This window comes from Protopterus annectens, chromosome 4.part0, assembly GCF_019279795.1.
Source record: "Protopterus annectens isolate FY-2018-M chromosome 4.part0, PAN1.0, whole genome shotgun sequence".
NCBI classification, from domain to species: domain Eukaryota; kingdom Metazoa; phylum Chordata; order Ceratodontiformes; family Protopteridae; genus Protopterus; species Protopterus annectens.
In genome coordinates this window covers 1,451,416,714-1,451,442,177 of record NC_056733.1, presented here as the reverse complement: position 1 = coordinate 1,451,442,177, position 25,464 = coordinate 1,451,416,714, and the positions used below count along the sequence as shown (strand labels likewise).

General features: G+C 36.0%; 1 protein-coding gene across 1 annotated transcript in view; it reads right to left on the bottom strand.

The window, feature by feature from the left end:
* Positions 1-25,464, bottom strand: part of HK3 (hexokinase 3) — a 411,658-nt gene that overhangs the window by 64,339 nt on the left and 321,855 nt on the right. The window contains exons 10-15 of the mRNA XM_044069296.1: positions 23,361-23,594; positions 19,934-20,238; positions 14,164-14,312; positions 7,874-7,993; positions 6,336-6,431; positions 3,164-3,263 (exon numbers count right to left, since the gene is read on the bottom strand). Coding sequence (XP_043925231.1) covers positions 3,164-3,263; positions 6,336-6,431; positions 7,874-7,993; positions 14,164-14,312; positions 19,934-20,238; positions 23,361-23,594 — 1,004 coding nt within the window. The remainder of the gene's footprint in view (positions 1-3,163; positions 3,264-6,335; positions 6,432-7,873; positions 7,994-14,163; positions 14,313-19,933; positions 20,239-23,360; positions 23,595-25,464) is intronic.

The following is a 25,464-nucleotide window of genomic DNA, read 5'->3' as shown; positions in this document are numbered from 1 at the left end:
CCAATAGGTAAAGAATATATAATTAGTCACATGCTTAATTCATTAAGTACCTTTCTTAATCTCTTCCTCCTCATATGCAGTTTAGCCAATGACCATCTCACACTCTTACTTTCTATCACAGGCTGTTTTTCAATGGGGAAAGTAACTCCTATAGCTATACTGAGTCTTCCTGGAGAAAACAACCTCAGAAGGAATCTTGAAACCCGGGAAAGTCCTTGAACACTCATATCCTGCAGTATTCCTTTGCATTTTTCAACGTTTTATCAAGTGTGAAACCAGATATTTTAAAGAAAAGTATCAAGCCATCTGCAAGACACTCGAGGCTACATTTTACAACATTGTACCACTTTTTCATTATGGCATAGCAGCTTTATTTTTTTTCTACAATCAAATTTATACACCAGTTTTGAGTGAACTGACAAGCCATGTTAAGGCACCACCTCATTTTGTTTTATACTCATGGCCGTTTTACTGCTACATGTTTAAAGCAGATTATGAATGTCAAAAAACTGACTTAGAGAACAAAGCTGAAGAGGTGAATTTTGACTTGCAAGTCAAGAACATTTAACAATGAGGATTATGACAGGGCAGACCTAATCATAATTCTTTGCAACAATGAGTGCTATGATAGGGCAGACCTAATCATAATTCTTTGTAGTAGACGGACCTGAGCATCCTCCTTATTAAACTGCAAAAGTTAGGCAAAAAATGTAGGGGTGTTAAGTGTTTTACACCTGTGGAAGCTGTAACACACTTACCGATGCCACCATGGAGCAGTGGTGGAAAGTAACAAAACCTTTAAAATGTGTTGAAGCACTTAATTCAGCAATGGATATGCAACAAAAGGACTGGATGGCTGGACAGTGCTGTTCTTATCTCTCATTGGGTGATATGATGCTGATGTGACTTAATTTTTGTTAATGTTAGCTTTTGACAATCTAAAAGGGGTTGCCAAGTGATTTTACATCCTTCACACAGTTGACATTCCCTAGGTTCAACTCATTACAAGCAGAAATTCAAATCTGTATATTACTTACATGATCCTTATTTCAGCCTTTACAGCTTTAGGGGTTAATTTAATGCTGCTGGCTGGAAGGATCCAATGGGTGCAAAATGTGCTTTTCTTTTGCGGATGATAACAAAAAGACATTGCATAAATTACATGCATAAGATACATTATCCGTTATCTATATAGCCTTCAGTATGTACACAAATGCAAACATCAATCAGTAAAAGCAAAACACAAATTTTATACATAAGAACTGTAAACAGAATTAAATATTAAGTGTGTCATAAACACAAATGCATCATTATATCCATGGGTCACTACAGCATGCCGTTTAAACATATTCTAAGCAGTCTGCTTCCATACTGCCCATTACTAATTTTGTTTAAGTATTACTATTAATATGACATACTTTGTAATATTAGTCTTTCTTTTTGTATTCTTTTAGGTAGCAACTTAAAAAAGATGCGTTGGATCTTCTCATTTACTTGTTTATCAGAAAAAAAACAATTAATTAAATGGGAATTCATGACAGGAAAAAGCTGTGATTTATTCTTAACAAAATTCTGTGCACAGCAGTCACAAAGGACCCCTGCAACCATTCATGAAAGCCACATACGTCATCTCTCACCACAGTCTAAATAAGAAGGTCTGCCAACAGGCATCTGTAGATTATTTCTGACCACAATTATGACTGTACCTCCATACAAAAAGGAGGAGGAAGCAAACTTTGTCAGTTTTTTCATTAGTCAATATTTGTGTACCCCCTAAATTTCTCAGACCCTGCCACAAGTTTACTGTGTAAACTTTTAATCAAGCCTTGGTGGGAATTCTTGTGAGGAACACCTTGAGTGTGAGTGCCATACAAATGTTACTGTCTTCCCTGCATAGCAGATGTGGACCCTATAGCCTATTAACATTAGTATAGCTTTATTAACCACAATATTCTGCTCCTGTGATTAAAAACAATCTTCCATGCATAGGGCAAGTGAATTATAAAAGACAAAAGGTAATACAGGGATTCAAAGAACTAAATAAATCAGTACAGACTGTACTGTCTATTTTGGACCATGTACATTACAAGGAAACACCACTGTTTACTGTGTGACTTGTAATAACATCTGAAATGAATGCATAGTTTTTATCATTATTGGCATATCAATGCTCAGCTGCCAGATGTTGGGCAGGATATGAAAAACTGGGAAAATGGTAGGTTTTATAGTTGTTTTTCACTCATTCCCTTTTCTCTTTGTGTGAGGTTGGACTTAGTATAATTAGGGTGTGTAGGGTGTGTGTGTGTGTGGGGGGGTGCAACAATAAGGGGCATAGGGGATTTTCCCCTGTAAAAAAATATTCCTCTTGTGAGATATGGGGATGTTTTGGTGGGTATTCCTTAGATTTGTGATCCAATATGGTGGTGTGATGTTTTGGAAGTGATCCATTGCATCTTGACAAAGCAAGATGTAATTAACCATAATATATATATATATATATATATACACACATATATATATATATATATATATATATATATATATATATATATATATATATTTTGAAATTTTACACCTGAATATGGGGGTCTATATTATAATCTCGAATGTTTATTAGTTTGAATGCATAAACATCAAACTCTATGCATCGAACTATTAAACAATCGAAACACAATAAAAATATTTGTAGAACAAAGAAAAAAAAACTAATGAGTCTAGGCAGGAGGGTAAGCCCCCATGCACCCCCACACCACCCGCTACTTAAACTCTGAGATTGCGCTATAGTGTAGGAAAGGGAAATCTTCCCTTTCTGCACCATACTACGTTAAAGTGCGATCTCAGAGTTGGTATATTTAAGTAGCGGGCGGTGTGGGGTGGGGGGGGCGCAGTTAAGGTAAGTATTTGATGTTTAAAATTTTTTTTATTTTTATTTTCGAAGTTACAGAACTTTGATAATATGGTTTTGACCATATTGCATTTGATGTTCAGTAACTGAATATGTCTTGTTTCCTGTGTTTTCTTCAAATGTAATTCAGACTTCCTAGCCTCCTTCCTACCTTTTACGTGTTTCAGATCACACAGTTGTGATTTCCTGCTCCCTAGAAATTACTGCACTGTTTACAATGGTATAAAGAAAATGTGCCTCATTTCCTACAGCACTTACCAACAATAAGGCCAATTTCACAATTACTGTCATTATATGCACAAGACATCATGGTCCCCACAGTGTCATTCACAATGGCAACGACATCCAGTTCAACACCCTTCAAGGAAGACAAAAATGATTCTGATTATCAAGTGGAACAAAGTAAACAAATAATTTCATGTTAGTTAATCTTTTCATGTGTTTCATCTGCCTTTGACATGTGAATTAGTAATCTAGTACACAAATCTTAATTTTGCCAAGAACACGGCTGCTTTCCACAGATACTCTTTTAGTAAGTTTTTATTAATCTTCTTGATTTCTGCATCTGTGTTTTACTCAACATTATGTGCTTCCTGCCCATAAGATGTTGGGGTACTTCTTAGTGATCTGGATGATAAATTTTCCCGCACATCAGTTTCATTATCATCTTAATACTCATACATAGAAACAGGTAAGTGGCATGACAACCAACTTGGCAACAGTAATCCCACACTGGTCAGAGCAACAGAGGATAAAAAAAAGTAAAAAATAATCATGTCTTTCTGTATTCGCCACGGATATATATATATACATATATATATATATATATATATATATATATATATATATATGGGTGTGTGTGTGTGTGTGTGTGTGTGTGTGTGTGTGTGTGTGTTTGCTGAGAAGAAAGCCATCCGCATAAATGTGTGTGCTTCTTTCTGTGTGTGCATCTGTTGGGGAAGAAGGAGTGTTTGCCTGCACACAAAAAACAACTTTGGATGCCAGCTTCCAGGATCCTTTAATTCAAAACTGTAAAATATTATGATGATTTTTAAAAGTTATAAATAATTTTGATTGAAGCCATGCAATTCATCTTGAAATATACTATATGCTTATGAAAGTAATATTGCTGGAGAGATGCTTGATACATCTTAAAACACAATATGATTTTTAAAAAGCACTGATGCTGTACAAGTACTGAGTATTTGTTTCAGTTAATTGCAATTAAATGCCAACTTTATATTTTAAACATAATTGTATATGTTATGCAGTTCTTGACAACTCCTCTGGTCTCAGATTTTGAAAGAAAAAAGGCCTTGCCCAATTTGACCAACCCATTTATCAAACTTCTATAAACAAATGCAATACAACAAATAATGACATACTGTTACACAGCTCCTTCAACATTTCACTAGGTTGGACAAAAAGATAACTGGGTGCAAAAACAGAAGGTGTTTGCCTGAAATGGTCTGCTTTTTCTCATTTCTTATAAAACTTTTGTAGCAGCATTTGTTGTTGTTTTTCTTTCAGCTTTTCCCGGTTAGGGGTCGCCACAGCAGAACTCCGGTCCGCTAATGATTGGCAGTCGATTTTACGGTGCTGAGGTGCCAGCCTGACGCCCAACCTTCAATGAAGGCATGCCCATTCACGCATGTCTTTCGAACACCACTCGACCGTGGGGAGGACATGCAGACTCCACACACAAGGCGTTCCAGCCGAGAATCGAATGGGAGAAACTTTTGCTATGAGCCGATAGTGCTACCGCTACACCACCATGGCTTTTCAGCATTTGTAAGTCTACATATTCTAGTCCATAGCAGCCTGAGTTTGCCCAGTGTTAATGACATCACTTTTGCAATCTGTAGCTCTGTCATTGCACTTTTACTATTGGATTATTTGAAGTAATCTTTTCTTTTAGCAAACATTATGAAATGCTTTTAGATTAGAACTGTAGCAGTTTCTTTTGTCTATGCTTTCCCTGGAGCCTGTGCATAGTAGGAGGTGAAATTCATCCTTAAATAAATTATAAGCATTATATATGCATTCATCATTTCTTCACATCCAGCCACATGTAATGCTAGTCTCTTCCTAAATGCATACCAGAAGAGCAGTTAACAAGTACGGTCTGCAATTTTTATCTGGCAGACATATATTAAAGTCTAGAGCCCCTGGCTGTCAACTATTCCTTACACTTGCTTGCAGTGATGCCTACTAGACAGCAATGTTGTAATGACAAGCGGGTCCTGCAAAAATAAATTACTTAAGCTACACAGTTCTCCAAAGATGTCTTGTCTATATATGTTTTGTAAACACATATTCCCTGCAGAAAACTGCAATTTGCACATACATTTTTGTGGAGACACAGCTGAAAAGGTGTCAGTGACCATGCTCCTAACTCCAATGGCTATACCAGAGAAGAGGAATTGCAAACTGGAATAGCTGTACCTTTTTTTTCTCAGTCAGGAAGCAGGATGGCTAAAAGGAACCCACCCATCTAAATATAGCGAAACAGGCAATCAATATTAGCAAACATTGCCTCTTTTTGTATTTAGGCTTCCCATTTCATAGGTTCATAGGTTGGTACTAGACTATCGGCCCTAGGGCCTATACAAGCCTAGCCATAACAATTCCCTGGCTATTTCTTCCCAGAATATTTACTTCCTTGGACTCCTGTCTAGCAGGGTGACTGATGTGATCCCCAGGATGAATTTCCTATCTCCCATCCAGTTGTCAAGGTTCCTTTTCAAGAGGGCCAAAAAGGCGCTCTGCTTGACATGCATGGGCAGTCAATTCCAGAGTCTGGGGAGTCTCTGGGTCAGGAACCTATCCCTCCAGCCTGTTTTGTTCATTATGATGACAAGGTTTAGATCCCTGGAGCTATTGGCTCTGAGGGATAGGGATTTCTTTAAGTGTAGCATGTCCAACAGCTCTGGGTTTGACATGGCCTTGTATGTTAAGCAGAGATTGCCTCTGAGTAGATAGTATGCGACAGAGTATAGCTGGAGTTTTTTTTAGTCAGTCACCATAGGACATCTGCTTTAGGCCTGTGATTCTTTTAGTGAGATATTTCTGGGGCCTTTCCAGTTGTTGCAGATGTCTTGAGAGGTATATACCAAATGGGGCATTGTATTCTATAATGGGTCTAATGAGGGATGAATACAGTGGGACAATGACCTCCTTTTTTCTGGTTGAAACGCCCTTAGTGATGAGGTGTGACACATAGACACATTTCTAAACACTTGTCCAGTATCAGAGGCTTACATGCATTTGCATAGCACCACATATTTTTGAGTAAATAAAATGCTCATCTTTATACAGACGAACATAAAATGGTGTTGCCAGTGCCTTGAAGTGTATTAGGACAACAGGCAATACTATAATACAACCACAGAAAAGTTGAATTCAAATCACACTGATTATTAACAGATACCTGTTTTCGTTTAATGGCCTCACGAAGAAGCATCACCACATCTTTCCCCTCACACTCTGTTGCATTGAACCCTTTTGTCCAGGTTATCAGGATGCCCTGTTGACCAAAAGAGAGGATACAGAATATGTTTACTGAGCTAAGATTTTACTGTATGAACAATACAAAATACAGCAAGATGTAGAGAGCTAATATGAGCCTTCAACAGGCAAGACTGAAAACAATCACATCTCTGTAACTGGGTCTAACAACACAGCCTGAGCTAAATTAAAGAGGACATTTTATCTAAAGGATGATGTTTATGTAACAATCCTACATCAAAGGCCCAAAGCAGAAGTCTAAACCATCTGATGAAGGCAGACAGGTTTGCATAAAGGGGATTCATCCCCATGGAGTAGAAAACTGGATGAAAACTGGCAGCAAGACACTGGGAAACAATTTATGGCAAGGAGGAGTTCACAAACAGCCAAATCAGTGGAGCATTATTATATTATTTTAATTTTTAATAATTAAATATGTAATAATATAGAACTATCAGAATTAGAATTTATGCATGTATTCTAACTTACAAAGTCATCCATTGATATAGGTAGGCTGGTTTAGATAGTATTTATTTATGTATTTATAGTATTTATTGTAGTCATAGTTAGTGCGTTTTTGGTAAGGACATAATATCAATAAATAAGGAAGGTCTGCATACCAGCAACGCACATAAACATTAAAATGTGATTTTTAACATAAAATTTTCATATATACTGTTTAAATATATTTTATGTATTAGTAACTTAACATTTATAATATTTAATTGTGGATAACATGGAAATTATATCATGATCAAATGCATTTCCGGTCTAACAATGAATAATTAATTACTAATTAATGTTTGGCGCCAAAATGCTGGTTATTTAAACTGATGATGTAGACAACAACATGGTTCTGATGAAATCTGTTATTGTCAGATGAAAGCGCTCAACCGTTTCATTGTTTGAATTAGATTTAAAGTGCTTTGCAAAATTGCACTATTCAGCATTATTTTTATCGTGTTTTTTGCCTTGGAATCTTCTATTTATGTGTTTTGTGGAATAAAACCGTTGGTATCAACTTGGTGGAGAATTCATTCATCTTGTACGCCTTTCTCCGTTCTGCCCGAGTGCCTGGTACTGGATCGGACCCTTTTTCAAATCAGTGGAGCATGCCAACAAAGGAACACAGAATATGAAAAGTGCACTCTTTTCAACCTCTGATCATGACTGTCATCAGAACATTTATCATGCATTAGCCTGAACTGCCGAACAGTTTACAAGACGCCAACTCATTAATAAACATAATCATTTCCACAGCCTTGATTTTGCCTTTACTTGATTTTTTGTAACTATCCATTTCAATTGTTCTATATAAAAATTAAAGTTTTCCATAGATAATACAACAGCCATGTCCTAAAGTAATTTTCTCCTTTGTGTAATTTTTATATCCCCTACACTTTACTGAGAGGCTGTGAGTTATTTCCTACAAAACATCATCTTTTCCTTGTTTTCACTTACCTTGTCCAGTCCTGTCTGCCTACATGGGAAAGAGAATGTGAAGCCCAAAGGCAGTCGGCATCCCATCTTCCCTTGCTTTTTCACGAAGTCTATAATGCAGTCTACAATGTGGTCAAAGAGCTGCATAGAAAAGTAGGAGACAGAATTTCAAATAACACTGTAATTGCAGAACATATAGAGCGAGACTTCATTTTTTAGCAGTTTAAATTCCCCATTCTTAATAAGTAGTACAAGTCTCCCACAAAATAAATCCTTCAGCTTATAACTACAACACCGTCAATACAGCAATAATCTGTTTTTAAGGATTATGGCTAAATCTGTCATCAGAATATTCAGAATGTAAAAATGCATTAATAGTCACTTAAAATATACAAGACGAGATGATGAGATAATCGATGTATACACCACTACACCACTAAGCCAACCTTGATAAAAATACAACGGTCACTGTGTGTGTGTGTGTGTGTGTGTGTGTGTGTGTGTGTGTGTGTGTGTGTGTGTGTGTGTGTGTGTGTGTGTGTGTGTGTGTGTGTGTGTGTGTGTGTGTGTGTGTGTGTGTGTGTGTGTGTGTGTGTGTGTGTGTGTCAGGATGGGTATAAGTGAGATACCTACATGTGTGTGAGTAAAATGTACATTTACTAACAGATCTGTACATTTGTTTGTCCAGATTCTCTGCAGTCATTCTTTCAGCCATTCACACAGTATTCTGCTTGCTAAAATCTAGTCTCAGCATTTTGCAGTGCTACAGTGTGTGTGTGTGTGTGTGTGTGTGTGTGTGTGTGTGTGTGTGTGTGTGTGTGTGTGTGTGTGTGTGTGTGTGTGTGTTTTAAGTATCATTAATGTCAGTGAGCACAAGCCACTCATTTACCAGTGCAGTACTTTGGAGAATGTGGTATTGTATCTAAACAAGAACCCAAACTTCGTAAGAAAAACAAAATATAAAAGCAAACAAAGCTCGCTGGCCTTTCATGTTACAATTAAATCTACCATTCGGGACATCAAATGATGCGTGTTTCCACATTGAATTAGAACATATGGTCCACGTTTCTGGACCGGGCATACCTCTCTAGCTAAGTGGAAACTTGTAAACAAGAGGTAATAGAGTGGAGAGTTACAAGATTTCAACCGATCGTGAATTTAGGTTCTACTGTTGATAATTTGGAGGCTAATATTAATATGAAACCTGGCAACTATTACAGAGCAATGGTATGTGGATTTGATAGTGGAGAATCAATTGGAGGGACACTTAGGAGTGGAAAAGAAAAATAAGATCTGGAAATAAAATACTTATAAAACAAAGAAAAGGATGATATAGGAATTTTAGCATTAAATGTGAACAGCATTAAACATGATATAAGAAGTTTGTTGGCTTTGAAATGATGTAAAAAATAAAAATGGAGATTTTTGCTTACTTGATACCGGGTATAAAAAAGTAGGGAAAAAAGGAGTGGAAAGAAGAAGAATAAAAGAGAAATCATAGGAAATATAAATACATTTTAAGGAATTATGACAAATAGGAAAAGGAAGTGACTAAAGATGGTATAAATTATGACTATTGTAAGAAAATGAGTAAAGACAGAAGAGATTTATTTTAAATATTAAATGAATGGATGAAGTGAAGTATAATGGAAGAAGGTATATGTAGTGGAGTGATAAAATATATATGGAAAAAGGATGAAAGAAAGGTATAAAAACTGGAGGACCATAATACTAGAGAATAACATCTACAAAATATAGGTTCATAGGCATAGATTAGTACTAAGCTAACTGCCCTTGCGAGCCATTTTAAGTCTAACCAATTATCCCTTGTGAGACTCAAACCCTGCACCTTGTGTTTGTAAGGCAAACACCTTAACCATTAGGCCACCCTCCCAACCTTTTACGAAAATACTAGAAAAAAGGATGGAGAAAGTATTGGATGAAGTTGTAGTATAAGTTGTTTATAGTATAAAAATGAAGAGATGTAAAATGATTTTTAATTATTCTGAAAGAAATGGTAAAGATTATACTGAAAGAAAATAAAGAAGTAAAGCTGATAGTATGTGATACAACTAAGGCCTTTTATAAAGTAAGTACAGAAGAATAAAACAGGGATGCCTGATAAATATATGTTTATTTGCATTAATAATGAAATGAGGGAGGCAAGATATGAAACGGATAGAAATGTTATATTATCAATATGTATGACATATGCAGATAATTTAATTCTAATAATAACAAACCAAGGGACGGATAAGTGAGGTTGTAATAAGGATCAGAAAAAGCTGTTAAAAAACTGGTTTGCGATTAAACAAAATGAAGTGTAAGGGATTTGGTAAGATAAAAAATAAATGGAATATGCTTCACAAGAAAACAAATGAAGACTTTGGGAATGATATTTGGTAAATATGAAAGTGCAATAAGTCAATGAAGAGAGAGAGAGAGAGATTGGGGATCAAGGCTGAATCCAGTGATAAGAAGGATAATGTATAAGAAAACAGAAGAAAGTGGTTTGAATTTAAAAAATCCAGTAATGCATTTAGCATCTAGGCATGAATTTTGGTAATGAGAAAGGTAAGACAAAAAGAAATTATAAGTAAGATGCTACATGAAAAATAAAAAGAAATGTATGGGAAGAAAAAACAAGGAAAACAAAAAAGGGACAGGGTGGAAGTAAAATAATATGGCAAAAATGAAATTGTGGAATTTAAAAGTAAGTGGGGTTGATTGAAAAGGAAGGAATAGTATAATATGATTTTAGAAAAAAAAAATGGTGTGCTCATGGAAGGAATTAAAAGAAGATGAAAAAAATGCAATAAAAGTCTAAAAAGAAAGGTTTGAAAGTTTTTATGAAGCAGATGATTTTTTGTGGATACGTTACCAGTGAAAGGGAATAAGAACTATAAGGTGATTGAAAAAAAGAAAATGTGTTGAATGTGGTAAAGAAGAAATAAGAATTTTTGTTTTTTAGATTGCAAAAAAGTAAGAATTTTGGGAAAAGTTTAAGTATTAATATAAATGGGAAGACTTTAAATGTATAAATATAATATTAATGGGAAGTATGAAAGTAAAGCACTCTGTCACTGATAAATGGGATAAAGTACTGTTTGAGACAATATGGGTGCTGTGGAAAAAAGATGTGAGAATCTGTCATATAACAAAAAAAATGGAAAATGATGAAATATTACCTGAAATAAGGAGGTAGTTGTATAAGAAAGGGTGGGGAGATAGAGGGTAAATATAAAAAAAAAGAATGAAATAAATAGAACTGTTTAGTTAAGTTCTTTTATGCTGATAACTTGCAAATTATTTCAATTGTGAATGTAAAAATGAGAGAGTTAAATGTATGCGTATATATATATATATATATATATATATATATATATATATATATACACGGATTCACTTTATAAGCTCAAAATTCTGAAATCTCAAATTTCAGAATCCCGAGCCCATAAAGTGGAAAATCCAAATACCCAAAACCACAAAACCGCGAAATACAAACTTCCGAAACCATAAAACCTTAAAAACGCAGAGCACACAGTACACAACACATAGAAACACAGACACACACATCTCCCTACACTTTCAAAAACCAATCCAACACACACGCACACAACTAAACAAGCACACACACCTACTCTTATTATGCAGGGGGACAAGCCCCCCTGCACCCCCCACACCCCCCTACTTAAATATTTTAACTCCAAGGTTGCACTACATACACATACACATATGAAACACCACCACACAAACTACACTCCTCTCCCACACACACATCACAGTAACAGCACAAACTAACACACACTACAGCCCCTACCCAACACCCTTAAACGTAAACACTTACCTGAATCCATGAACACAGCGCAACACCAGAACCACTAATTCAAAATCTCTGGCATTCGAGATTTTGAATTTCGCACTTCTGGGGTTGTGATCTTCCGATCCTTCCACTTTATGAGCTTGAGATTCTGAAATTAGAGATTTCAGTATTTCGAGCTTATAAAGTGCTCCTATATATATATATATATATATATATATATATATATATATATATATATATATATATATATATATATATATATATATATATATATATATATATAAAATGAATTTAAATGTTAATAAAGCATCCCTACTCTTTTCAGTAAGTGCTATGTGGTCTTTTACATCCACCTGCGCTATCAAAATTTAGGCAGGTGGGGCCCCGGTTTAATGTCTCATCCAAAACATGTCAAACTCAGGAATACAGCACCCCCTTATGTTGCACTGCAGTGTCAGTAATGGAAAAATTAATCCAACTAGTTATGGGACTAGAATCCACAGCCTTCTGTACTAAAGGTAAGTGTGCTGCTGAGACTGCAATTAAATAGCAGTTAAACTATTGGATATGGCCATGTAAGTCACTTAAATGGTGAAACTTAATGCAGCAGTATAGGATGTAATTCATTTCATCAGTTACAATGATTGACCATATATGGCACATAATGCAGATCTCAGTCATTTCTTAGCAAAGGACACCAGTAAATAAGGGAAGGGTTTTACAAAAGTGTGGTTAGACCAGCAGCAACCACCTATATGGAGTGTGATGTTCAGCCATGTCATCAACAGTCAACTGTGTAGGACTGGTTCATTGCAGACTTCTGGTATTGTGATGTGGGATTTTAAAAGGCATCTATTAAAAAAAAAATCTGTTGCACAAGATGGTGACCCAGGATCCCTGCCAACTAAACATCACCCCCCAGAGAACAGCAATTAAAGGAGCACAATGACTTGCATGCAAGACACCTGGTAAAGGTAAAGTGATTAATGGGGCAGCAATGAAAAAAATAAGCATATAGCTGAACATGTCAGTGTCTTAGTTCACTCGTTGATGAAATGTAAAAGTTAAATGAATGCACATTTGGTCTTGAATTGCTCACATATTAGAGAAATACTGTTAACAATAATTATTTAGGATTTGGGAACTTATGTGGGCATTAACCTAACTTTCAACCAACATGTTGACCAATATTGTCATAAGAAAGGACTTGTATTTTGCACATCTTAGAAACAAAGGGATTATGTCTAGATCAAGGAATATCATTGTCCCCCTTTACTCAGCCCTCGTTAGGCCAGATACGTGACTGCAATGCCCACAGAGGTACCTTAATAAAAGGATATAAGGCCTAAACAATATGTCCTACATGACCAACTCAAAGCCCAGTCACTATACTCAGTATCCTACAGACTACTAAGACGTGACTTGTGTCTGGAATACAAGGCATCCTCTGTCACAATAATGATTGGTTACTGTACATCAGGAAGTGTAGTTTTATCTTGATACTTTACTTATTACCAATTATGTTCAGCACACTTGATGTGCTTCAACATACACAGTTTAGTGCACTAACATAGGTATTTGTATTAACTCAGTTTTACAAACACCAGCAGAGTTTTTATGCACTTGTAATTATTATTTCTTTGCCTCACTAGCTTAGTAGTAGGCTAGATTTACACATTTTTTTATAGACAACGCTAGTTGTACTTTTAGTCTGACTATTTGGATTTTTAGCTTTTACTTTAAAAGCAGTTTTTAGTCAAGTTGTGTTTGCAAATATGGCGTGTCTTGTAAGTCAGCTTTCACTTTAAGTAGTTAATTGACTTTGTAGGTATTAGCCCAGAGAGTATTTAAGCTGTGACTTTTTGTTTTTCTTGATCTGAAGAAGTTTGTTTATTGGAATAAACGAAAAGCGCTTTATCATTTCATTCTGTGCTACTGTGTGGTTTCTTCTCTATTCTGTTTTTCAGTAGTCTGTTTTGCCTGTTCAGTTTAAAAGTTCTTATCTATCTCTGAGTGCATGTTACTATTTTAGCGAAAAGACAGCTGTGATAGAATTACTGGTTAATTGTAACTAAAACTATATGCATACCAATAATATTTTCTTGACAGTGAAAATGTAAGATTTAACCCTACTTGTCAAACCATTACCAGAATTAAACACATTGATTATTAGGTATACACTAAAACACAGAATTATTTGTGTGACATTTAATTTCTGTTTTTGATCTGATTGTAGAGACAATGTCAGAAGCTTTTACAGTGAACAAACTACTAACTGAAGCGTGGGCTCTAGCTGAATGACAAGCTGCCGCATATGTTAGTACAGGAACAGTCAGTACTCTGTATGAACAGTCCTAGCTAGCTCTTATGGAGAGTGAAATTCTGGTTTTAAGGTCCATTAGTCCACTGACTTTATCTGTGAAGGTGACAGACTGTACAGACATGTATATCCGAATAACATATAAGCTAAGCATGACAGACAATTTACCTTGGTCCCAGAGCCTTGCATCAAGCTTTCTGGAATGGAGTAAATCTGATTCACCATCTTCACACCACCTTCCTCTCTGCTGTTCACGTTTACCAATAATACCCTAAAGTTAGTGCCTCCAAGGTCCAGCGCCAAGAAGTGACCTCTCTCTGCAGAAGTGGACACATAGTTTAGAACTTGATAGCATTAGGCAATGTACAACTAGACTTTTTACCTGTCCCCATAGAGGTATTACTTTGCTGAATGGAAGAGACGTTTGGAAATGTGAAGGCAACTGTTACTCTGGTGTCACAATATACTTTTCTAAAAAAAATAATTGCTCATGCAGTTTGCTGAAAAGTGTGATGAAGTTGTGATATAAATACAAAGACATTCTCCAATTATTTTTATAGCACATGACACCTTGACTGATGAAAGTGTTTAGGTCTCCACATTACTGAAATCTGCAGCATAACACTACCATGAAAGAAAGTAAAGCAATTTAGGTGTGACACCAACAAGTTAACACAGAAACAAAGGTTCTACTCCTACTTCAGGACTGGCAGTCATAATAACCACACTCTTAATCTTCATGTCTCTTTCACACGTGGTTAGTTATGGAGATGGGAAAGTAGACAATGAGATAAAAACAAGCCAGTATATGAATACAGTGTAAAGATATACATAAACAAATAATGCATCTGTCTATGTACATGGTATTTTATAGTCTGAGACATTAATCGCTCAATACATTGCTTAATTTTTCTGCCTAGTGTGGTATTATTTTATTTTACTCAATGTTGCATCCTTTTTTCATTTACTAGTCTATTTATCTATGAGGCTGGTCTAGACATGGAGCAACTCATCTGTCAAGTAACAATTTAAAAAGTACAGGAAACCACTAGTGTACCAGTATTTCAGAAACTGCCCATAATTTCAGCCAGCGAGGAAGTCCCATTAATGAAATTAAAATGTTTTAAACATACTGAATAATAAAGCAGTCAAACTTATAGATATCTTTCTGTACATGTGTTGAAGTGCTCATCTGGTTAAAAATCCTTCAAATGCATTGTACCTATACAAATACTGTAATAAATATAATCTTTTTTAACTACAAACATCATCAAAACAAAGATTATCAGAAAGGTGTTCATAATGTACCAAAGTAAATCAGGCTGTGTTAATGTTTTGCTGCAGAAGAATCACAAACTCAGAGGTCCAGTCTAATTGATATTAAGTAGCTTGGATTATATCACTAACATGATGCAACCGAGATTACCAAAACCCTGTATAAACTTACTTTTTTAATAACTGAATTGGGGATACTGATCTAAAAGCTGAGGGGACTAGATTTCCTAGACAAATCAGCTTGTCCAAAAAAGAATAACTTTTCATTTTCAAGTTTCTGTTTGCAGTGACAGACAGACTGTCCTTACTTCTAATATTAATCACATGGACAACCTCAAAACAATCCTTTATGCTCCCAGTTATTAACTTTATGCTTTATCACCAAATCTCTCTTTAAGAGATAATAATTTATTGAGCACAAGCATATATTTTTATTGTTTTCATTGGCAACATTTCCAAATCTTAGCATTTTTCAGTGAAAAACATTAATTAATCTCCAGTTCCTTAACATTTTAGCAGTTGTACATACATAATGGTGTACTGGTCTTAATAAGGAGTTCTACAGAACTGTTACAATATGGCAATACCTTTGGCCTTTCTAAATAAAACTGTACACAAAAATGGCCTCATTACTTACATCAGAAGCACTCATATGTAGAAAAAAAAATACTAAAGTGATAATACCACCAGATCTCTATCATAGGAATCAAAGGAAATGCAAGGCTGTTTCACCAGAGGCTACGACTGCATTGCCAATAAATACCCATTAGGATCTAGTAACCATTTCAAGGTGGACAAAACTTGGCACTCCCAGAATGTATTTTAGAGAAGCCATCTATTTGTTGAAGCTATGTTTAAGGTTGACATAGAATCATATTGCTTGACATGCAAGGGAGGTCTATTCTGAAGCAAGAGGAAGTGCTGGAAATTAAGCCTATCTCTCCATTTCCTCTGGTTTATTGCCTGATTTAAACTGAGATTTCTTGTTATAGTGTTGACTACACTATTTGATACATCAAGAAAGAGAAGGTCTCCAATGAGAAATCCCTGAGGGCAGAGAAAGGAAGGTACAGGTCTCCAATGAAGAGCCTATAAGATGTGGAGTTTGGGACAATGATTCCAGCCTTCTCTGATAACTATGATTTCTGTTTGAGATCCTTTTTGGCAGAAACCTTGCATTTTTTTCAAATTTTTTTTATGTCTGTGGTGAAATACATGCCATTATGCCAATAAGTGCTTTATATTCTATAATGGGTCTAACCAGGGCAGAGTATAGGAGGGCAATAATTTCCTTGGTTTTAGATGAAATTCCCCTTTGTGACTATTTATGAGCTACAGAAAGATTTTATGACAATAGTTGCTATATGGTGGTCACAGGAGAGTGACACATTGATCCAGGTACCCAAGTACCTGATCATAGACTCTCTGGAGAGTGGGTGTCGGTGATACCATAGATAGTATGAATTTGTTATATTCCAAAGAAGATGATACTGCATTTCTTACATTTAGTTTCAGGCCTTTTACTGTGCACAAAGAGTAAAAGCGTGTCAGTTCTGTTTGAGGTGGGAGGATGACATAATGGTTAAAGTGTTTACCTTAAAGACACAAGGTGCAGGGTTTGATTCTCACATGGGGTAACTGACTAGGCTTCAAATGGCCCAAAAAGGGCAGTTAGCCTAGTACAAATCTATGAACCTATGAATTGTATTAGTGTCATTGATATATTTAACAACTACATTATCAGCAAACATAATCAGCCAGAGATCCTTGTTGTCAGTGTTTATGTCAGAGAAATAAACATCAAAAAGGAGGAAGGCCTAGTCCAGAATCTTGGGGACTGCCACTGGGAACCTTTTCACTAACTCAGGAGCCATCACCACTGCCTTGCATTCTGTTCTTGAGCCAGTTGGCAATCTATTTTACCACATAATAATCAGTGTTTAATGCCAATAACATATTAACAATCTAATTGTGTGCTACTGAGTCAAACACCTTTGCCATATCATAGTAGGCAAGAACAGTGTGACCACTGTCAACCATGTGCATGACCTTTTTTTAATAAGGTTCCTAAGATTTTTCAGGCATGACGTGTCTTTAACAAATCCAAATTGCTGTGGGGCAAGCCTGATCAAAATTTTAGTGCCCTGATTTATAGCTGCTTTGAGTTTATTGCTGAGGCATTTTTGAATTATCTTTGTGATGTGAGGTTCTGGTATTATGAGGTAATCTAGGCAGTTTCTTCCTTCGGCTGTATAATTTGTTATCTACTGACCACCAGGGTGATTTTATTGCTGAATCTGCCCCATTTTCTTTCTGGTGGGAAATGTCCTGTCAATGCATTTATCTAAATGAACATAAAGATTATTGGCATAAGAGGTTGCATATCCTCTATCCATTATGCAGTTAGCATTAGTTAATTTTGACATTTTTCTTACAATTGTAAAATATTTGCTTTTTTTTTTGGAAGTCTCTAAAGAGGGTGGTGTTTGTTACCAGGTGGGTGGATGGTCTGAGTGTAAAGGTAATCAGTTTGTTTGACAATATAACTAATAAGAGACCAGTCAGGGGCAGGAAAAATACTGGGGATGAGATTGTGAGAAATAGGTCCAGGATATTTCTGCCCCAATGGAATTTAAGACAATTCTATTCAAGGAATTCTCATTAACCCAATCTGACAAACATTGTGCATAAAAACATTAGAAGTGTAAGTACCCCAGTTTACAGAAGGAGTAGTTAAAATTCTGAATTACCTAGTATGAGCTGGAGTTTGACAAGCTCACCATGGGGGCCATGAGGTATCACTTTGGAAGGGAAAAATCCCTGATGAAGACTGAGATACGCCTGCCATGTCCACAGGCCTTAAAAGCATGAGAAGCACACAACTCCACCATGGATGGCGTACCCTCATTACACCTGATCCATGTCACAGAGACTATACAATTCCTGAAATTGAGAAGAGCCACCTTGTTGATGTCCAATTTATGATTTGATTTGTTAGTTATTAGGAATGTTCATTACAGAAACTCTGCCTAAAAAAAGCACAGTAGGGATAGCAAAGACTTGGCCAGTTTTCTGAAGCTTTTGAATGAGAGGTGCAGACCATCCTTGCAAAGCAAGTAATATTACTGATCATAGTGTTTCAGGGAGATGTATACGTGACCCTGTGGAATGACACCAGCTACTTATCCAGTTGCTGAATGTAATTATCTTTTCCTTGAATCTAGACTTCATTCTTGGTGAGGGGAGGATCAGCTGTGCAAGTGAAGACCATCTGCAGCTACTGTGTGGAAGTGAAGTTTTCCCTAAGTCTTTAATGCAAAAACCCTTACATGTTCTTAGATGTTTACTAGGCTAATGACCACAAGGGCCTTTTTAAGCCTAGCCATACATCCTAAATCTCTGACAATTCTGGTACCCATGATAAGTGTAAGCAGGGGCTTGGGAGATGAAATATTTACATGCAGGGGCCTAGGAGATGAACCATTTACAGGTTAGGTTGTCTGTGTCTATCAGAGACATAAGTACCAAATCAATGATGGATTTCCTGTTCCCCATCCAATATTCCAAGTTACACTTGAATTGGATTAGGGAGGAACTCTGTTTCACATGGATGGGGAGCCTGTACCAGAGACAGGGTAGTCTCTGTGATACATATCTGTGTCTCCAGCAGGTCCTATTTATATCACAGGCAAAGTTTAAGTCTTTAGAATGGGTAGTTCTGGTGTTGTTTGTTTTGTGGATATGCAAGAGGTCCACCAGAGTAGGGTCTGACAATTCCCTGTATGCCAGGCATAGATCTCCCCTCAACAGCCTATAGGAGACAGAATACTGAGATAGGGGATATGAGTTGGTCTGCAGAGGACATTTTAACTACGCCATGTATTCTTTTAATGAGGAACCACTGTGGACGTTCAAATTGTTGGATATGCCTGGTTAGGTACATACCAAAGGGGGAATTGTACTCAATGATAGGTCTGATGAATGACAAATGCAGAGCAACAATGACTTTCTTGGACCTAGATGCCATACCTTTGTTTATAAGTTGTGCAACACAGAATGATTTCCTCACTACTGCAAAAATGTGATGTTCAAAGGCTAGATTACTGTCTATGTGTGTCTCTAAATCCCTGACTACTGGGTAAGCTCTAAGGGATGCATTGTCAATATGAGAATTACCTTCATCTTATGATTGCTTGTCTCTATGAAAGTGTATAGCCTTCTCTGAAGCTGGGTGACCTCATAGTAGGCTACATTAATAAAGAGGTGTTGCAGGAGTTGTCACAGTTCTGTTTTTTATTTGAATAGTCAATAAATCTGGATATCACTTTAGCAGGTCTTAATTTACTGCAGCATAACTGTAAAGAATGAATCCACTGGCACACATAGAGATCAGTGTTTAGTCTTATTAAAAAGTTCAGAATCTTATTGTGATTGGAAAGGCCTTTGGAACATTAGTCATAATTAGACAGACAAAATATTCACATCAGTTTCATCCACCCATTTTCATAAAATATAATCGGCTTGGACCAGCATTACTTATCCTTAGTAAAATCATGCTGTAATAGATTTATGCTAATCAAAGATGCAGGTGAAAACAGTTATGTGTCAGAGTGACAACATCTAATAATATCCAGGCTCTATCCAAGGTGTAATCACAGTTTACCTGTACCATCTGGAGTCCCCCTAACATAAGTGGGTAACATCTTCACTGTGGCAGTGGACTGAGTCTCTTTCTCCAACCCCCGAAGCATCTCTAGTCTCAGCCTCTGCTGGACCTGGACCAGCTGTTTCCGAGAAAGGCAAAATGGGGCCATAGTTTCATTTATCTGTTGGCGCTGTGCAAACAAACGGCGAGCCACAGCAGTTACCATCGCTGTACCTTTACCAGTGCCATCTTCAGAAAGCATAAATTGAACATCACAGTTGGAAGTTAGTTGTTTCAGAGTGGCCTGTAATCTCCCACTGAACCTTCAAAAATACAGAAAATAAATAAATAGTAAATAGCAGAGCACTAAAAGAACTTCAAGAACACCATTGTAGACACATTCTGTGCAAGACATATGCATACCAGACTTACTCTGGAGTAGTTGTATATCTGATTAAGAAATGGAATAATACAAACTAATTATCATCAATAAAGCAAAACATTCATTTATCACAGCAGTAAAGGTAGAAGGTTGCATTTAATAGTTTCAGTTTATTTTAGTATTTGGCTCACCAAGACTGTTAAATCAACAGTGTGCTTAATCATTTCCAGCCAACATTGTCTGAACATATATTTATTTACTGGTGCCATAGGTAATTTGTGATACGAGTAACACTGACTGCTTATGATGCCAGCTTGCCACTGACACTAAGAACTTTACTGTACGCATCCTTTTTTCTTTTGACAAAAAGATATGTAACAGAAGTCATATGCAAGAAGCTGCAGAAAAGATACAAATCAGTCTATTTTATAATCAGTCTATTTTATAATGGCCACTTGTGTTTTTTATCTACCTTTGCTAGATTACAGTGGATTACCTATTTATTCTTTCAAAAGTTTAAAATTGTTGTATGGCCTATTAAGCAATTATTACTTCTATACGTATTTATTATTTATATTATTTATTGTTTTCATCGTGTGGATCTGTTGCAAAGCTATTTGCATGTTATATTTCCACTAGTCATTTGTAGTTTCCTATTCATGTGATTCCATATGTCAGTTGATTAAGAAATCATTGTAAAGAACTTAGCTTTAAATACCTTGAAATGATCATCTTGATAAACTGATTGATATGGCATATACACATCCAGCTCTGATGGATTTCTTGCATGTCCATAAAACAAACAGCACCAGAAACATTAGGTCCAAGGACCTGCACTTTGCCTGTGACATAAATAGAACATGCTGGAGAAACTAATATGTGTCTCTAAGAATCCCAGTGCTATGGAATAAGCTCCACATCTATGTGAAGCAGAGTTTATCCCTGAACTTATTTAAATGAAACCTTGATCATTCAATGGAAATTTGCAAATTCACCCCTGTTCTGTCCCCCATGCCTCTGATGGACAGAAGTCAACAATAAGTAAATTAATACCCAACTAACATACCCCCATAACCTTTAGCTACCTCCTTACTAATATACTCCACTATACAGGCGTCCAAGGACCTCATGGACAACATTGGATGGTTATTAGCCTAATATAAATCTATGAACCTAGGACTGATTTGCAGTAGAGTAGTTTATATTCAATGCAAAATAATAACTCTGGGAGGTCAAATCCAGAAGAGGAGTATTACACAGTAGAAAATCAGAAGAAAAATAAAGTAAAAGACTGGTGCCTGAGTATTGTCATAACAGATGAGTTAAAGCCAAGTAAGCAATGTCTGAAATAATAAGGAAGCTGATGAAATACTGTATTGCACAAGAAGAGATGTAACTGGTAGAAAACTAGAAGCCCTCAGAAACTGCTAGAATACTCTGTCTAGTTAAAGAGACCTCATTTTCTGGAGGACATAAAAAAGTGTGGTAGTCAAAGGAATGAAGTAAAATGGTGCATGGACTGCTCTAAAGCTATACAAAGGAGATAGAAAGAATGCCTTAAATAAAATAATATTTATACTATCTAATATGTATGATCTTGAAAGGTGGGGAGATGACAAATAGTAAGCACTTCAAAATAGTCATTGCCCAAGTCTGTGCCATCATTTAAAAAAAAATCAGCAGTACTTCTGGGACACTAAGCATACAACCAGATCCCTTGTGTACAACCAAAATTCACATCACTGGAGAAATAATAAAAAAAAAACTAAATCAGGCAGAGAATAGCTGATCCCAAAGTGAGATTGGCGAATAGTCTCACTTTTTTGGTGTTCCAAAATGACACAAATCACTTAAACTTTGAGCATTCAGTAAGAGTGAACAACAGCTTAAAACTGCAAAAGAACTAGTTAGTTTTACAAAATAATAAAAATGAAGAAGACTTGGTCACTTACAAAATTCAGATTGATTCAGTCATGACTTTAATCTGCAAATTAGACTTCATGAGATCATGTTTTGATAAAATAACTTTACCCATGGAAAACATGTATTTATACAAAACAACAAGGTCATAAAAATGTAGAAAAAAAACATACATAATAATGAGGTAAAAACATCATGGAGTGACCCCTGGTGGACTAGCCACTTGAAATATACAACCAATTAAAATGCAAAATTAAAATGAGCCTTAGTTGGCTCACTATAAAACAAGTTAACTCAAAACCCTGGTACTGAAAAGTATTTTCTTGATTGGACTGTACTTACATACCTAATTAGCATGATCAGATTGGTAGGTCACTGTGTTAAACACTGACAGAGATAAACAAGTTTGGGGGTTGTCCGGAGCTTGCGCCACACATCGGTGGGCAGGAGGGTTTGCCCCCTTGCATAAAGAAATTTAAAAGAGAAGAGCAATGTTTGAGATTTGCTTTCCTTCTGCATTTTACCAATTAGTTTTCTGATATGATGTTATAAATGCCAACATTTCAATGGAGAACTCTTACAATGACATTCTTTTATATTTAGTCTGTATACATGTCTAGCATCTTTTCATGATATTTATGGTATTTCATTTATTTACTGCCTTCTATGCATTTCATCAGATACATGTTGTACAACTGTATTCACTGAATTTATTGTGGACTACTTTCACGAAAGCATTATAATAAATATTAGCCAGTCTAAATAGTTGACGAGAAATTCAGTCCATTGGGTTTAGGAATAGAATTTTTATATGGAAGAATCATCTCACATGCATACCTAGTCTGCTATAATCTGATGTTGTCTAGCTTTCATTTGCATCAAATCTGTATCAAAATGTATAAACTAACATAAGGTCAGAAGCTTGTGACATCATAAGTAGCATTCTTGAAAACAAAACTGATCTTCTGAACAATACGTTTGCAGCTCGAATCCATCAATACTTATTGAAAAAAATGCAGCCTATTATCGCATTCTCCTTTTCCTGCAAGAAAACGGGGTTGGTGAGTGAGCATTAGTTTGCAAATAATAAAGGAATGGGATTAAATAGCCACTTGTTAGTAATCATTGTGGAATGATACTTACTTTGGGTGCTTTCTATATACTGTGCCATCAACCCCGACAGTGGTCTGTAAATGCTTCAGGTGTCGATTACGCTGGATCCTGGTTACAACAGCAGCAAGGCCAGCAGCACAAAGGTTTGCAGAACGTGTTGATACATTGTTACAGATCTTCTGAACAATGACACAGTCTTGTTCGCTAGGATTCAAGTTAAAACTGAGCAGAATCTCTTTAGCTTTGGTCAGTCCAACTTTTTCACTGAAAGAGGAAAAGAATCCGATAAACATTTTCACTGCCTACTAGGTGTAATAAATAATAGAAGTTGATGAACTTTGTATATGTTTTTATTTCTGTTTTAAAAGAAGTCATTTACTTTTAAGTAAGAAACTACTTGCTAAATTCATATAATAACAATAACATTTCCTATGTGATCATAAAAAAAATCTTTACTTAAGTATTTTGTTATGTACTCCTGTATTTTTTAGTTTGTTTATCTAGAGTCATAAAATATAGCAATAACCCATGCCTGGGTGTGGGTAATGCTGGATTTACCCACGGTTGGCGTGGTTTGGTCCCGAGGGTGAAGCCCGAGGGACCAAACAAAGCCAACCGTGGGTAAATACAGCATTACCCACACCCAGAAGTGGGTTATTGCTATTATACCATGACATTATTTAAGAAATAATGCCTGTTTGCTGCCCTTCCGCAGATGTCTGGCATCCGAGATGTCCGTTGCTTATTTTAAAACTGTCTCGCTATGTTAAAGTCATTTAACATAGCGAAACACTAAAAAAAAGCAACAGAGATCTTGCTTTCTCCATTGCTTTTTTTTAAAACCTGTCTCGCTATGTTAAATGGGTTTAGCATAGCGAGACAGCTTTAAAATAAGCAACGGAGATTTCTGTTGCTTATTTTAAAGCTGTCTCGCTATGTTAAAACTATTTAACATAGTGAGACAGTGTTTTAAAAAGAGAGTTATACTAATGGAAAAAAGTCCGGGCGACCAGACCTTTTTCCATTAGTATAACTCGATTTACAATGGGCACGCTGGCCAATCAGTGTGCACGTTTTGGAATAATAATAGGGGGTCATGGTATAATAGGGTTTATAAAACAGGACTTTATCTTTCCTGTTCTACATAATTACTTTTTATGGCAGTAGTGGGATATTTTTCTAACTATGTAAAATAACAAACACTACCTAACTTAGTACATTTGATTTTGTCTTGCTTTTTTATGTGGGAAAGGACTTTATTGACCAAGTGTTTTAATTTTCATTATACTGGTGTTTTGCTCCAGTTTTGAGCAGATTTGTGATTTGTAACTGAAATGCTGCTGCTGTTTTGAAATGAAACAGTCTGTCATCTCTACACTGCATGCCCAATATATTTTCAGTCTACTGATTAACCCATAGCGTATTCAGTAAGGATCCAATAGTCATATTTTATTTTCTACTGTACATGGTCACACAAGCTGCATTGATTAGAATTTTCAGCACAGGATTACATGTTCTGCTGTAGATTCCTTTAAAACAAGCCACAAATAAGTGTTACATTCTAGGGCCTGCATAATGTATTCAAAGTTATTATGAAATTAATTTAGAAATGCATTAAATCACCCCACAGCTTTACAGGATCTGAACCATGGAACAACACTCCTAAGCCTCATATACCTATAAGCCAGGCCTAGACATAAGAATGGGCCAACAGTGTTCAGACAAAAGAAGACCGGAGTTATAAGGAGCAGATAAAATATCTTCCATTCTTCACCAGTGAAAGCAATCTATCATTCTTTATGGTTTCATCCCCTCTTGCTAAAGACCATATACATAGGTACAAGTCAAAACTATTCAAAATATTGGATAGCATAAACATGTGTATGCTGCAAATTTACCCAACACATTCACACACATACATACACTGTAATTTTGTGAGCAAAAGCTTGTAGTAATGGTTTACTGGCATTCTAGGCACTGAAAAACTGACAAGAATTAGAAAATGGAGCCACCAGCCCCTCCCTAAAAGAAAGTACAAAGCATGCCCCCCGGAAAACATAAGTACAAACCATACAATACTAAAAATGATACTCAGAAATCTTTAGATTTCAAAATGAAATCTGGGAAAACAAAT